This window comes from Eschscholzia californica, unplaced genomic scaffold (genome assembly GCF_041429995.1).
Source record: "Eschscholzia californica isolate CP2 unplaced genomic scaffold, dmEscCali1.0.p SCAF_3, whole genome shotgun sequence".
In the NCBI taxonomy this organism is placed as follows: Eukaryota; Viridiplantae; Streptophyta; class Magnoliopsida; order Ranunculales; family Papaveraceae; genus Eschscholzia; species Eschscholzia californica.
The window spans coordinates 8101877-8117578 of record NW_028238420.1 but is presented as its reverse complement, the minus strand read 5'-3'; the positions used below and the strand labels follow the sequence as shown (position 1 = coordinate 8117578).

The following is a 15702-nucleotide window of genomic DNA, read 5'->3' as shown; positions in this document are numbered from 1 at the left end:
CAACATGTTTCTACACCTGACTCATCGTTTGGAAATTCTCATACCGATCCAAGTTCAGCCACTCGTTCTAATTAGCATAAGGTAATCTTTTACATCATACAGATTTTAGTTATAATCATTGGTCACTAGCTTCAAGCCTACATTATACGTAAGAGACACTTAGTCGGAAACCTTGTAACTAAGCTGGAAAGCTTGGAACCAATCCAACACCACTATGTAACTAAACATATATATGACATGTGTAATATAGACGCCTTCGTAGGTATTAACTGGTATCTAGACATAAATACGACCTATGTAACATCGACATACTTTTGTTGGATAATACTAAATCTAAATAATTATTTTCTTATGTGAGGGTCGTGTCATAAAATGTTTTGTGATCTGATCAACTAGTTTTAAAACATAGGTTGCCAATTTCATTACAAATATGACTTGTAGGTGTCTCTACTTAAATACGTACTTAATTTTTATGTATATCCTTTATTCATAGATGATGCTAGTTTATGTCTTCATTACTTTTCTTGTTTTGAAACATAGGTTGTCAATTTCGTTGCTTATGATTTTTTCTAATCTATTCCCTACATCTTTGTAATTGAATTATCTACTGCTTTCAAGTTATTAACTAAGGTGTAGGCATTTGGAATGTTGCATTAAAGATGGAGACGATTGGATATCTTGACGATTCATGAAGACTAAATAGCATAATTTTGTATGTTCTTTCTGTTGATATTCACGAACTAGATATATAGAAATGACCAAGAAGTACATTTTCTTCTTGTTTAAGTAATTATTTTTAATTCATTTCCAGCAGGTAAATCAAATACATTTATTATATAAATGAAAATTTACAGATATTTTTTTTTAAGTTTCAACTTATTAGGAACGGATAATTTTCTGTCCCTAATATTTATTAGGGACGGATTAATAAAACAGGACCGTCCCAAATAGTTAGTTGGTGGAAGGTTGGAAAATTTATTAGGGACAATTGATATCTGTCCCAGATGCATTTGGGACAATTGTTTAGCCGTCCCTACTTATGTCCCAAATATTATCTGGGACGCCAGTAGTAGGGACGGTTAAAGAACTGTCCTCAAAGCGCATTTGGGACAGTTTATGTCTATTTGAGACGATTTAAAACAGTCGCAAATGTGCATTTTTTTGTAGTCTCTCTGAAGCCTAGGAAAGATAAAAAGTTTAAGAAACAAACTCTAAAGGACAAGAAAAAGGTAATTTGTTACTATTGTAACAAATTCGGCCATTATGCTCATGATTGTCGCTCAAGAAAGAAAAATCTTAGAGGACAAGCAAATATAGTCGAAGAAAAATTTGTAGCCACGGTTTCTGAAGCTAATACAATAGATTTTGACAGTGGTTGGTGGTACGACACAGGAACTACTATCCATGACTGCAATGAGTGTAATCTTTTCAAGACTTACGAAGTTGGCGGTGACGGAAACGATATTAAAGTAGCCAGTAATATTCGTTCTAAAGTCATGGGATTAGGAACTATGGAACTTTTCTTTACATCTGGAAAGACTCTAACTCTACAAAATGTTCATCATGTGTCTGATGTGACTAAAAATCTTGTATCGGGAGACCGTCTTAATAAGAAGGGGTTTAAGATGGTGTATGACTGATAAATTTGTATTGTCCAAAAGGGACACACTTTTTGGTCAGGGATACTCTTGCAACGGAATATTAAGTTGAATCTAATAATTAATAATTCTTCGGTTTACATTGTTGAGTCCGTTAATTTATGGCATGGTAGACTAGGTCATGTGAATTATGATTCTATTAGAAATATGGAAAAATTAGGCCTAATTTCTAATTGCAATTTTAATTCAACTAGTAAATGCCATGTTTGTGTTCAAGCTAAAATATTTCGAAAATCCCATAAATCTATTGTTAGTAATTCAAATTTGCTTGACTGAATTCATAGTGATGTGGGCGATTTAAAAAATCACATAACTAGAGGTGGCAACAAATATTATGTAACCTTCATTGATGATTGTTCTTGATATACTTACGTATATCTAATGAAAAGTAAAGATAAGGTCTTTGAAAAATTTATGATATTCAAAACGAAGTTGAAAATCAACTTGGTCTTCAAATTAAAATTTTAAGATCTGACAGAGGTGGTGAATATTATCCAAATGAATTTATTAAATTCTGCCCGACATATGGCATTATTCACCAAGTCAGTGCACCTTACACTCCTCAGCAAAATGGTATTGTAGAGAGGAAACATAGGACTATGATTGAGATGGTCAATGCAATGTTAATTAGTTATGACTTACCATTAACTTTATGGGTGAAGCATTGTTATCAGCATGTTATATTTTGAATAGGATATAGGAGCACTCCTACTAACAAATAGAAGAGCAAACTTCTTTTTCTTTCTTTGGGGTCAGAAGCTGATGATCGAAAGAAAAAAGATTCAATTAATGAAAGAGACGAGGTTGCTTGCAAGATAAGGGCAACTATCGGAACTAGTCCGGAACTCCGATGACTAACTAAAAGGGGTAGGGGGGTCATCTTCTTTTCCTGTAGCTATTGGAGCGTATAGTCACCAAGGGAAAGCATCTCTAACCTACCTATTACAAATTAGCCCATACCAATCACCTTACGAACCTGTAGCTCGCCACCGGGAGATGAAAAGCTGTATGAGTGCAAAGACCGGTAATCCCGAAATACAAGATCAACTTTCTCGTTGGGGACATCATTGGCTTCATTCCTATCTCAACTGTCGAATCCAAAGCCTAATCCAATCACCTGAGGAAAAGAAGAAGTTGGTTGGCTGGTTGGTTAGTTTCAGGGGGACACCCCCTGAACCCCCGTCGTTCCCCCCTGCTCTGATCTCGTAGGAACAACTTATTTGCGAAAGAAGGTATGCGACAGACACCGAATTGCAAAATTTCGTATTGTGATGATCGAAATCCCTGATGTAGTGTTCTTTCCTACTTCCTTAACCCTCTCGGATCCTCCAGGCTACTAGATAGAATGAAGCCTAGATAGTGCTACGATCCGGGGAAAGCCAACCCATTCTTGTCCAGTAGGCCTACACGATGGACGTTTATTTGCCGTGAAATGGGGATTCTGAGTGGAAGTACGAGGGCAAAAGGAAAGGGAAGAACCCTAGTAGTGTTACAGCTGCTAGAACATTAGGACAAGACGACGGTCATTGATGCCTGCAAGTCGGATATTACCCTACGGGGTGTTGGTTCCAAGACTGCAGGGATCGCTTTCTCAAGGCAACCACTGCGGAAACGGTGTGGACGAACCTAGAGAAGCATGCAAAACTGTATGTTTACTAGGAGATCTTTCGGGTACTGAAAAGGGCAAAGATAGGGATAGGGAAATAATTTAGTGGAAAAATCAAAGGTAATTTTCGTTTTTTGATATGTTCTACCGTTGTTATTTGTATCAGCTTACTTTGGAGATTGAGAACGTGTTTAGTTCGTTTAGGGATTATATCCAATTTTGAGAAGTGGCAGTTCGTGAAATGAAAAAAAACTCTTTTAGGAGAGATCGAACCACGCGTGGACAAGTAGTTGATTGTGTAGTTTCGGATTGAGGGACAACCGACCTTAGCCTTACCTTAGATCGGGCTACTCCCTTTGATCCATGTGCCCAGAAGTGTCATGGCTATGCTCGCGCTTTTCGACGATAAGACAGACCTATGACGGAAATGGATTGAATCTTCTTCCTCAAGGAAGTATAACTCTTTGATCGCTTCCAAAACGAAAATAGCGTCCACAGACGGACCCAAAGACGCATTCTCATGCATTCATGGGCCCTTAAGAACGAAAGCCAAAGTCGACTATACAGGAAACCTCAATTAAAGTGACTTTAGTTCAACCGTTTAGAACTGGTTATGTGATTTATTTTATCCAAAGCGAAAGTGTACCTAAAAAGAGTCACTTTTAAGGAAGCCAATTTAATGAGGGATCACATGCAAGCATCATAACGCGAATTCTAAGGCTGGCGAGAGGCCTTCTAGCTTCAGACTTAAAGTAAAGTACCGATTGACTTATTCAACTGATTCTGAAAGTCCTGTTGTCGAAACTATAACTGCTTGAAGCGCTTCCTCTTCCGCTTGATAGAGACAAGAACCTCTTCCTTTCGTACATAGACTAGACTTCAAAGATGAAATCTCCTGTCCCTAAAGAAGTCCTATTTTGCATGATTCGGCGGATTCGATTACAACAGATGCAGGTAGTAGTATATCTTTGGGCATTTGTGCCAGTATTTACGATATCTAGGTTAAAAAGTAAAATTCCCTCAAAGATTAAAAATGTGACTCCTTTCGAACTATGGTCCAAAAGAAAACCTAATTTTAGTAGACTAAAAATTTGGGTACGCTTTGCATATGTTAGGAAACCAGACCCTAAGAGACCAAAATTAAGTGTTAGAGCCTACAAGTGTGCTTTTATAGGTTATTCTCATAATAGTGTGGCATATCGATTCTTAAATCTAGACTTTTTTGAAATTATAGAATCTGTAGACGTATAATTTTTTTGAGCATTTGACGAGATCTAGTGCTAATGATCATAATATATTAGATCCTGTAAATTTGTCTAATTCTGAGTCTACCATTATTGAGAATAATATAAATGAAGATCCAAAATCACATGAACCTCTTAAATTAGAACCAAGGAGAGGTAAGAGGGGCTAGAATTGAACGTTCATTCGGTCCTGACTTCATCACTTATCTCATAGAAGGTGGTAGAAGTGAAGTAACAGACGTTACAAAGTTTGTTTTGAATATTGATAATGATCCGATTACCTTTTCTGAAGCTATGAATTCTAGCGACTCTAGTTTCTGGAAAGAAGCTATAAATGATGAAATGACTTCTATCTTATGAAACCAAACATGGGTATTGTCTGATTTACCTCCTGGGGCTGAACCTATAGGATGTAGATGGATATTTAAGAAGAAGTTAAATCCTGATGGTCCCATAAATAAGTTTAAAGCGAGATTAGTTGCTAACGGCTTTAAACAGAGGCATGGTATTGATTATTGCGATACTTATGCACTAGTAGCCCGTATCTCCTCAATTTGCGTGTTAATTGCCCTTGCCTCAGTTCACCATTTAGTTATTCATCAAATAAATGTCAAAACGGCCTTTCTAAATGGTGACTTAGAGGAGGAAGTTTATATGGAACAACCTGAAGGATTTATTTATCCAGGCCAAGAAAAGAAAGTTAACAAGTTTGTAAAATCTCTTTATGGTCTGAAGCAAGCGCCTAAGTGGTGGCATGAAAAGCTTGATCATATTGTCCGACCAAATGGGTTTGTCGTTAACGATGCAGATAAGTGTATTTACTGTAAAGTAAATAAGTCTAGTTTTGTACTTATTTGTTCATATGTTGACGATATGCTCATTTTTGGAACTGATCTATCTTCTGTCAAAGAAATAAAGAATTTTTTATCATCTAAATTTGATATGAAGGACCTTGGGGTGGCTGATGTTATCTTCGGAATTAAAATTCCAAGAAAGGATAATGTACTGGCTTTAAGTCTTACACATTACATCGGAAGATGCTGAAAAGGTATGATCATTTTGATCATAAGCCAGTACCAACTCCAGTGGACCCCAGTATTAAATTACTCATACTGGTCGTACCCAAGCTCAACTTAAGTATGCTAGTGTTACAGGTAGTCTCATGTATGCGATGCACTGCACTAGACCTGACATAGCCTACGATGTCAGTGTATTGTGTCGATTTACTAGTAATCCAGGACCAGAGCATTGGAAAGCAATTTCTAGAGTGCTAAGTTACCTGAAGGGAACCATGAATTATGGTTTACATTTTAAATGGGACCCCGCTATATAAGAACGATATAGCGATGCTAGCTGGAACAGTATTGAGGCAAAGTCAAAATCTACCATCGGATGAATTTTTGCTTTAGGTGGTGTTGTTGTGTCTTGGGGATCCAAGAAGCAGACCATAATTTTTTTATTCAACTATGTTGTCAGAATTAATTGCATTAGCAGATGCAGGCAAGGAAGCGGAATGGCTTAATAATCTGCTAGAAGAAATTCCCATATGGAAGCCATCTCCACCGGTCATAATAAATTGTGACAATCGGGCAACATTTTATAACGTTGCAAATAAGACCTAAAATGGCAAGTCGAGACACGTGAGTGTCAGACATCAATTTGTGAGACAATTACTCAAGAGAGGAGTAATTACAGTCGACTATACAGAATCGAAGAAAAACTTAGCAGATCCATTGACTAAAGGACTTCCTAAAGTAATAGTCTCAGTTAACAGTAAAGAAATTGGACTCAGGTCTGTGAATGAAGGTTGGTCGCCTTTAACAAAACCCAACTTATGTCTTGAAATAGATAGGCAAAGTTCAACGGGTACCAACAATTTAAAGCTTTCGCGATTATGGAATACTAGCATTTTATATTTTTCCCGTTTTTGAGCTAGTATTGGTTTTCTGCAAGACAAAGGACGGATAGTAAATCCTTAATAAGTCCTAATTCTTAAGTGGTGCCTCGCGGAAACACCTCAAGTGGACTTACCTAAGTGAGTGTGGAGATCAGGTCGTCTCGTAAGAAAATAAGACTGTTTTCTGAAGAAGACTCTTGAAAGGGATATTGTACATGGCCATTAATGTGCGGAGTATGAACACTCTGATTCACCAAAACAAGTACGTGCAATGGCTCCGGTTTCATCACTTAAGGATTCTTGGTTCAAGATACGTTCACCATAGCATTCTGATAAAACTTTGAGTTGTTCGCACTAAGTGAAGGTTCAAATCCAATAGATACCTATCATGTATGTACAAGTTTCTACGATAATGTCAAAGCTGTTTGTTTTGTTTTGTTTTGTTTTGTTTTATCTTTTATGTTTTGTTTTTCTCTGAGTTCATTTTATGACTTTTAAATAATTTGAAACTGGTGGGGGAGTGTGTTGGAGATTTTCTTCTCAAAAATTAATTGATGATAGTTTGGAGGGAGTTGGCTAATGCCTTGGCAGTGAACAGTAAAGAGTGAATGGTATATCCATTCATTTCAAAAGTGATGAGATACATCCCATGTGATGGAAGACAATGGTATCTGATTGAAATCTATAAATTGCTTCTCATCATTAGAGTTGGTACAGGATGATCCAAGAATTTCTCTCTCTCTCTCTCTCTCTCGCTTTGATTTTCTAGTTTCTATCAACAGTGAAGTTATTGGAATTTTCATTAAGTTATTTGACAAGTTTTTCGGGTCAACTTCTTTGGCATTACGAGTTACATATATACGTGTTCTCGATCTTGGTCAAGGCGTATATACTTTGAACTGGAATAGTTGTTAAAGACTTCATCGTTTCCTGAAGACATAATTGTTGACCGTGTGCTCGTGGTTTATACCAGAAGAGAGCGAAATATTGTCCAAAAGAATTGATATTATCGAGCTTTGAAATTTCGTGTACAAAATCATTTTTAGGCCGCGGCTTTGGGGAATAAAGAAAAATAGAAAACATGCATAAACTATATTTGTACGAATGTATGTTATGGAAATACTTTTTTTTTGTTGAAAGATGTTATCGAAATACTTGATACTTTGAATCCTTGAACTCTATTCTTCTTTCTGGTGTGGTCAACCAGTTGCTGTGACTATATGCTATGGGCACCACCCCCCCCCCCCCCCCCCCCCTATCTCTAGAGTTGGGAAAGATAACAAAGTCAAAACCAACTTGGGAGTTAATCTGTTGAAAAAACCAGTTAAATTGTTCACAACCAAAAGAGTTGGTGAAAATTTCAGCTAGATGATCTGTAGAGAGAATATGAGCCATCTAATGAGACCACTTTCAAGTATCTCAGGAACAAAATGACAATATACTTCGTTAGCTCGTGAAAAACTGAGTTGGCAGCAATCTTCGTAGCCACTTGTTATGAAAAAAAAAACCTAAAATGTTTTTAGAATAGAAATCTAAAAGTCCTAAAAAAGCATCTTTCAACCATTGTAGCTCCAGAGTTAGAGATGGAAGTAGGCCTGTAAACGGTAGCTTATCGGATCGGATATAGGCATATCCGTATCCGAATCCGATAAGCTATCCGAATATCCGAATCCGATAATTATCCGACGGATATTAGAAATCAATATCCGAATCCGATAATATTAACGAATATCGGATAATATCTGATATCCGAAACTTTAACAAAATGTCAAAATTTTTGTTTAAATTTTTAACCATTAGATCTAAATAATAAATCTCAACCATACATTTTATATATTATTATGAATAAATTTAAATTTTTATTAATTTTTTATATTTTTATCGGATACGGATATTTATCGGATCGAATATGAGTGTATCCGTATCCGATATCCGATAAGCAGATATCCGATAAGAAATATCCGAATCCGTATCCGAATTCGAAATTTCAGATATTTTTTTTAAATTCAAATACGGATGCGGATCGGATGTCGAATATTTGGATATCCATTAACAGGCTCATGGAAGGGAACAATACTCTGCTGAGCAGAAGATTCAGATACAATTGTTTTTTATTTTGGATTTCCAAGACAAGGGACTCGGACCAAGCATTGTGAAGTAGCCGGTGGTAGAACGATAAGTAATGGCGAAACTAGTCCAATCAAAGTCAGTGAACGAAAATGCCAGATCACTTAAATAAGAAAAAAGGATCCCATGCGAATATCTCAAAACCATATTGGTCATCAAACACAGTGTATTAAAACAATGAATTTAATATTCAAGAGTCTGATTTTGCTGCAAGAATCAATGTTATGGAAGTACAAGATTCCAATCCCTTAAATACAGAACTTAACCTTCGACTTTACGATCATTAAAATCGCGTATATCTTACCATTTTATGTAGCAAAATCCAACTCTTGAAAGACATACCTCAAAAATAGAAAACTTAAGTACAATTCAGTTTTAGTTTTGTTATTGTTTGAACAACTTGACTAGATTTGGCATAACCTTTCTTCTCCTCCTTAGTACCACTGAACCTGAATGACTCAAATACCGACCTCCTGGTGAACTAGGCCTTCGATATCTTGCCCGTCTTGGAGTTGCATTTCCTATATCTTTCATGTACGTGTTCTGTAGTTCCCCATCAATCTGCAAGTTTTTGGCCCCCTCAGTTTGTTTTTCATCTTCTATTTCTTCTTCAATGACATTATTCTCGATACAGGATACTTCTTGATCTTCCAGTAAACTTAACTCTTCGATTTCTTTCTGAACTTTTCCTGTACTCAATACTATCTCTTTCTCGCTGGCTTTTATTGCTTCAACCCATGACTGAGCTGCCACAACTTTCTTTTCTGCAAGTTCTTCGGCTCTTTTCGCACGTTCCTTTAAGTATTCATATTCAAATCTTGAAATCCTGATGGAAGATGTATTTTGAGATCTTGTTGCTCTAGTTTTCATGGTCTTCTCAGCTGCATTCTTTAGTTTTTCAAGTGATTCTAGTTCTGATGCTTTAGCTGCTTCAAGCTCTTCAAACTTCGATGGTAATCTCGCTTGACATAACTTGATTTCGGAGTCATTCTTCTCTATTTCTTCTTTAATCCAAAACATTTTTCCATTTATTGTTTCTACCTCTTTCTTCGCTGAATCCGATTCTGATCTTAAATGCTCAAGTGAAGTTGATAGATTTGATACAATTAAGTTAGCTTTTTTCTCAGCTGAAGTTGTTGCTTCCAACTTAGACTTTGCTTTTAAAAGCTTCGAACTAAGATTTTGGACTATCGAATCTGTTTTTCTTTCTGTTTTCTTCAATCTTGCTGTTTCATCCGCTATTTCTTTGAATTCTTCTCTTATGATATCCATGGATACCATTATCTTAAATCCTCCTTCTCTAATACAACCCAATTCCTTCTTCGCGGTCTCCAATTCGTCGGTAACCGATTTCAGCTCCGAAAGAATTTCAGATTCCTTCGAAGTTCCAGACCTCGATTCCATTGCCTTTACTAGCTTTAACTCATTTTGTAATACATCAACATCAGAAGAGGTTATGGCTAGTTTCGTCTCGAGCTCTTTCATGTACTGTATCTCTCGAGAAAGTTCTTTAATCCTATTCTGTGTTTTTTCCATCTTAGATGAGAATTTAGTAGCTTCCGCATCTCTCTGAGATTTTATAGCTTCATATTCTTTAAGAGCCTCGATTCGAGCAAGTTCAACAAGTATTTGTTCTTCATTGACGTCCTCGATCTCTTTTCTTAGTCTCTCAATATCTCCTGAACAAGATTTTGATTTCTCTATGGCCACTTTGGTTTCCTTATTTGCTTGTGCTTTTGTTTCTAAAGCTTTAGACATCTCAAGCTTAAGTTTACTCAATTCTCGCTTCGTTGATTCCAATTCACTCAACAGTTCAGAATACGGACAACAATCTGAGTTCTTATCATCAAAAGTGGATTTCTCTTCACCTCGCTTTGACTTGTTTAGTATTTCAAGTTCCTGTTTTCTTGCTTTTGTTCTCAAGTTTGCTTCTTCGATTTGACGAGTAAGGTCCTTCACTTTCTTTTTTGCATTAAAGAGTTCTGATTCAGCTTGAGTTCTTACTGATTCTGCACTTTTTCTGTGGTTGCTAAATTGATCAATATCTCTCTTTACAAAATGGAGTTCTTTCGTTCTTGAAGGCAGATTCCTCTGTACATAAATTTGCAAAAAGCTAGTTATGACCCAAAATTTAAAAACAATAGGTGGAGATGACGTAGACATTATATTTATATTCTTGGTTACTAGATCACCCTTTTTCCCGTGTGGGACTATTCTCACACGTCCTCTCACGTTTGGGGTTCTTTGAGCCTAACGACGTGTGACGTGGAGCACGTGTGAGCCTAGCTCTCATACAACTCAAAACCAATTGGCAATGAGTATTGATGACCTAGACATTATAGGTGGAGATGACGTAGACATTATATTTATATTCTTGGTTACTAGATCACCCTTTTCCCCGTGTGGGACTATTCTCACACATCCTCTCACGTTTGGGGTTCTTTGAGCCTAACGACGTGTGACGTGGAGCACGTGTGAGCCTACCTCTCATACAACTCAAAACCAATTGGCAATGAGTATTGATGACTTAGACATTATATAGTTATTAGATCACTATTCTCTCGTGTGAGACTATTCTCACAGAGTCACAGGTTTTAGTTCTTATGATTAACATCATATCACATCTCCTCAAACTAAAATTTGTGAAGTCGGTAAGCTTTAGGCTAAGTGGTCTCTAACAAGTTAGTCAAGTGGTTCAATCAATCAATAAGGTAAAAACTAGTCCTAAATACCTTGAGAGTGATTGAATTCAAACTACACAACCCTAAAACAAAACTAGTACCAAATGAGGTTCAAAGTGCTTGAATTCATACCTCAGAAGGTTCCATCTGCTGAGGTTTTCTGAATCCTGGTTTTGGCCCAATAAGCCTATCACCATAGAAGCTAATAGCACCTTTAACAGACTGAATTCCACTTCTATCTTTTGTCTCTCTTATCTCCATTTACAGCTTTCTCCTTCTCATGCAGTAAAATCTAACAAGTTCAATTCTTGGACTGCTGAAAAATGAAAATTAAAATGAACCCCATTACAATCAAATCCAATGTGGGCATAAATACATAATCAATTGTATATATATATATATATATATATATATATAGAGAGAGAGAGAGAGAGAGAGAGAGAGAGAGATAGAACAATACTTGCAAGAGACTAGTTGTTCTCACTATCCTATAACCTTGGATATGAAAGTTGTTCAATTGCAGAGATGAATGGCTGAGCTTCTATTATGAAAAGGACAAATTCGGAATAGATATTAGTTTTGTACTAATTTTCAGAAGGTCTATTTCTCGGTAAGAGGAGAGTGTTACTGATAAGAAATGTGCCACGTAGGAGCAATTGGACTTGGGAATTGGATAGCTAAACACAACATCCAAGCAGTAGTATATGGCCTCACATTCTCCAGCGACAGTTCATCACAGCAACTCCAACATGAAGCTAGAGGGGTCCTAAATTTGAATTTAGGGTCCCTCCCCCTAGATCCAATCTCAGTCGACTCGTAATTAAGGGTCAGTTGAACGCCCCAACAGACTGTTGGGGAGCTCCCCAACGGCAATGTTGGGGGATCACATCTAGTCGTTTGATGTCATCCAACGGCCAGATTTGGTCGTTGGATGTTACATCCAAGAGTCGAATTTTTGTTTTTTCTAAAAAAAAAATTATTAATAAAAAACTTAAAATGCGTTACATTGATAATCCAACTCATTAATAAAAAAAACTTAATAGATAATAATCTATTCGTTGTTGTTAGTACTAAACGTTCATGCTGAAACCGCCTCTCACAGTTGTCGTTAGATCTCATGTTCCACAAGTGTTCAACAAGATCTGCCTTCACCCGGGTATGTATGTCATGACTTCTAACTCGACCCATACGGTCAAGCAATTCGTCCGGTAAAGATTCTCCGCGATGTACCGGACTCATTTCATATCCCTCGACAATAGTTGTAGCATTTGGTCCTTCATCTTCAATAATGGTTTCATGGCCGAGTTGTTTATTACGATCTATCGTTTGGTGACCTGAAACAAAACCAACATGACGAGAACGTTTTCGTTTAGCATTCTTTTCCATATTTTCTAACATTTTGAGATCATCATCTCTTTCTGCAGCCCATACATCTTCTTCAAGCATCATGTTCAATAAAAAAAAACTGTTTTTCATTGTAGAAAAGATAGAGGGTATAGGAAGAGAAAGAGAGTTTGATAAGTTTGTAGAGAAAGAAGATGAAATTGATTTGAGTTTGTAGAGAAAGAGAGTTGTATTTATAGAGAAAAAGATGATAAAGAATTTAATACGGTGGTTGGAAGGGTAGAAAATAGCTAAATCAAAATTCAAAATTCAAATTTTAGGACCCCAGTAGAGACTGAGGTTGGAGCTGAATTTTAGGGGTTAAGCTGAGACTGTAAAATTTGGGTGAAAGAGTAGTTTTTAGGGCCTGAGACAGGCTGAGGTTGGACTTGCTCTTAGAGCAACTTCAATGGAAGCCAGTCCTATTCATAAAACACCACTTTTTCAACTCAAAATTTTAAGCTTAACAAATCAGCTCCAATGCCAACAAGTCTTTTAAGCGTAAAAAACTACTTGATTGAAAATTTAAATTTACTTCAGTTCGATTAAATAACATTGATTACAACTAGTATTTTTTAAAAGATGGGTCGGCTAGAGTTGGGCCCGCGACTGGCTCGAGTTGGGCCCGAAATTGGCTCGAGTTGGGCCCAAAATTGGCTCGAGTTGGGCCAGGGACTGGCCCGATCCATACAGGCCGGGCCTGGGCCGTACAGAAAACGAGCTAGGTTGAGCCAGGTTCCTTCCCCGTCCCGGGTTGGGCTTATGTTTTGGACATGATGGGCCCGACCCGGCCCGTCAAAAGCCCGTTTTTTTCTCCCTTTCTTATTTTTTAAAATTCCATAGATTTATGAGAAATCAAATAAAAGTTTCTTTTCGAAAGATCTTTCCAACAAAATCATTCCTAAAAGATTTGTTTCCATAAAATCTTTTCAAAATATCTTTCTTAAACTTATTTGTGTAAATCATCCTCTATTTATTATTTCAAAAAAGTAATTTCTAAAATCACCTCCATAAAATCTTTTCAAAAAATCTTTCCTAAACTTATTAACTTATTTATGTAAATCATCCTCTATTAATTATTTCCAAAAGTAATTTCTAAAATCACTTCCAAATAATCTTTTCAAAAAATATTCCCTAAACTTATTAACTTTTTTTTTTATGTAAATCATCGTCTATTAGTTATTTCCAAACACTAATTTATAAAATCACTTATGGTGTGTTTGGTTGCAGGATTCCTAAGTAGGATTCCTACCAAAAGTGGAATTTGGTAGGAATCATGAATCCTTGGTCTGTTTGGCTACCAAGAATTCTAGGACTCTTGAATCCTAAGGATTCCTAATCCCAAAATTTGTATTGGATTAAAATTCCACCCTACCCCCTAGGATTTGTTAGGATTTTGGATTAATGAATCTAAATTTCAAACTTAAAATTAACAAAAAAATATTTCCTTCTACAAAATCATTATTTTTTTTCAAAATCATTGTTTTTTTAAAAAATCATATTTTTTCTAAAGACGTTTAAAAATACTCAAATAATAATAAATCATAGGATTCTTAGTTGCCAAACAAGCCAAAAAATATTACTTGGATTCATGATTCCGCCATCCAAACACACCATTAAATCTTTTCTAAACTTATTTGTGTGAATCATATCCTACTAACTAGTAACTATTTTCAAAATCTTTCCAAAGTCATTTCTAGATAATGTCATGCTTATTTTTCTCATAAAATCATCCCAAATTCACTCCCAAAAAAATATTTCAAGAAAATCATTTCTAAACTATGGATTTATATATTTCAAAATAAATTACAGATTAGGGCTGGGAAAACGGTTTGGGATCCCGGAACCCGAAGGTGACCGCCCGGAGTGTTAGAGCCTGCGAAGAAATTTAGCCTGAGCTCAGGCTTACCCGACCCGTTAAAACGGGCTCTAACAGGAAGGACACGGGCAGAGCTCTTTGCCCGATGTCCGGCCCGCAACCCGCCTGGTAGGAGCCCGTTTCTAAATGGAGTTAACGGCTGAGATTACATTCCCTTTATGAAAGAATCTCAATCGTGTTTTGATGAGAGTTACTTTTATAAACCTTAACCCTAAAATTACCCCCAAATACATCTTTCCTTCCCCTCTAACAGTCCATTTTCTTTTTAACCTTGTTCTTCACTTCTTCTCAATCTCTCACACATCCCCTAATCAGTTTAAAAATTTAGCAAGAACCAATGAAGGTGATGAAGGAGGTGTCCTTCAACCAAGGATGCAATGGGAGCAATTTGTCAGATAGGACAATTGATGAAGAAGATCATCAAGTCCAGATGATTTAGGGATCGTAGTGTTTAGCTAGAAACCAACCACGGTCGTCGAATCACGAAGCGATTCACGACTAACTTCATCCGGATCCTACAACGGGTTACACAAAGAGTGTCAACTTGATCGGAAGATATGACTAGAGGGATAAGACATATATATATGGGTGAGACAGAGCCGTGTTTGGGGGCGGGCGGGAAGGGCGTCCGCCCTGGGCCCCCACCCCCAAAGAGGGCCCACCTTTTATGAAGGTCGCACTCAGTTATATATAAGTAACCCTAAACACTTTAGCATGAAACTCCATCAGCTCTAGTGGTCAAGTTGGTGGACTTCCACACCTGAGACACGGGTTCGAAACCCATCACTTGCTTTTTTCCTTTTTCTTATAATTGTGAAGTTGAGAAGATTCCTGCTAAATCAATTCTTATTTATGCTCCGTCACACTTTTTCTTTAAACTGTTTTGTTGTTTGGGTGCATAACTTTCATCTTTAGACGTGTTTTTTAAGAAAAAGAGATCTAAGTTTTTTTTAATGCTAGAGTGCCCAAATTTTTGGGCATTTTAATGCCCAGCTGATGTGGAATCACTAAAAGACAAGGGTTTTTCAAAGTTTGACTACGGTGGGGACCGCTTTTGTTTCTAAATGAGGAAATATGTCACCCTCTAAGTACCAATTTCTAAGTCACTCTATCATTTCCCTTTTTTTTATTCTAACTATACATAAATACTTATGAGAAAATCATGATACAAAATATATCATATTAAAAAGATCGCTTAGACTCTAAACGATACGTTGTACAAAGATT

General features: G+C 36.7%; 1 protein-coding gene across 4 annotated transcripts; it reads right to left on the bottom strand.

Annotated features, from left to right (window-relative positions):
• Positions 1 to 8680: 8680 nt before the first annotated feature.
• On the bottom strand, positions 8681 to 11927 carry PMI2 (PLASTID MOVEMENT IMPAIRED protein (DUF827)). 4 transcript variants are annotated; one of them, XM_086670920.1, is made up of 3 exons: positions 11563 to 11927; positions 11346 to 11480; positions 8681 to 10623 (listed from the first exon to the last, which is right to left on the bottom strand). In XM_086670920.1, the coding sequence occupies exons 2-3, from the start codon at positions 11472 to 11474 to the stop codon at positions 8917 to 8919; spliced, it is 1836 nt and encodes a 611-aa protein (XP_086527046.1). In that variant the 5' UTR covers positions 11475 to 11480; positions 11563 to 11927; the 3' UTR covers positions 8681 to 8916. The 4 variants fall into 4 exon arrangements, with proteins under 4 accessions (XP_086527046.1, XP_086527048.1, XP_086527049.1 ...); XM_086670922.1 differs by having other exon boundaries at positions 11346 to 11529; positions 11674 to 11723; XM_086670923.1 differs by having other exon boundaries at positions 8681 to 10861; positions 11060 to 11480; positions 11563 to 11602.
• Between the last annotated feature and the right edge of the window lie 3775 nt (positions 11928 to 15702).

Bases quoted from the DNA above. Each gene is read 5' to 3' on its own strand.
- PMI2 (XM_086670920.1), bottom strand. From the start codon at position 11,474: ATGGAGATAAGAGAGACAAAAGATAGAAGTGGAATTCAGTCTGTTAAA. The intron at 10,624-11,345 runs GTATGAATTCAA...ATTTATGTACAG, and splicing joins AGCAGATGGAACCTTCTGAG to AGGAATCTGCCTTCAAGAAC.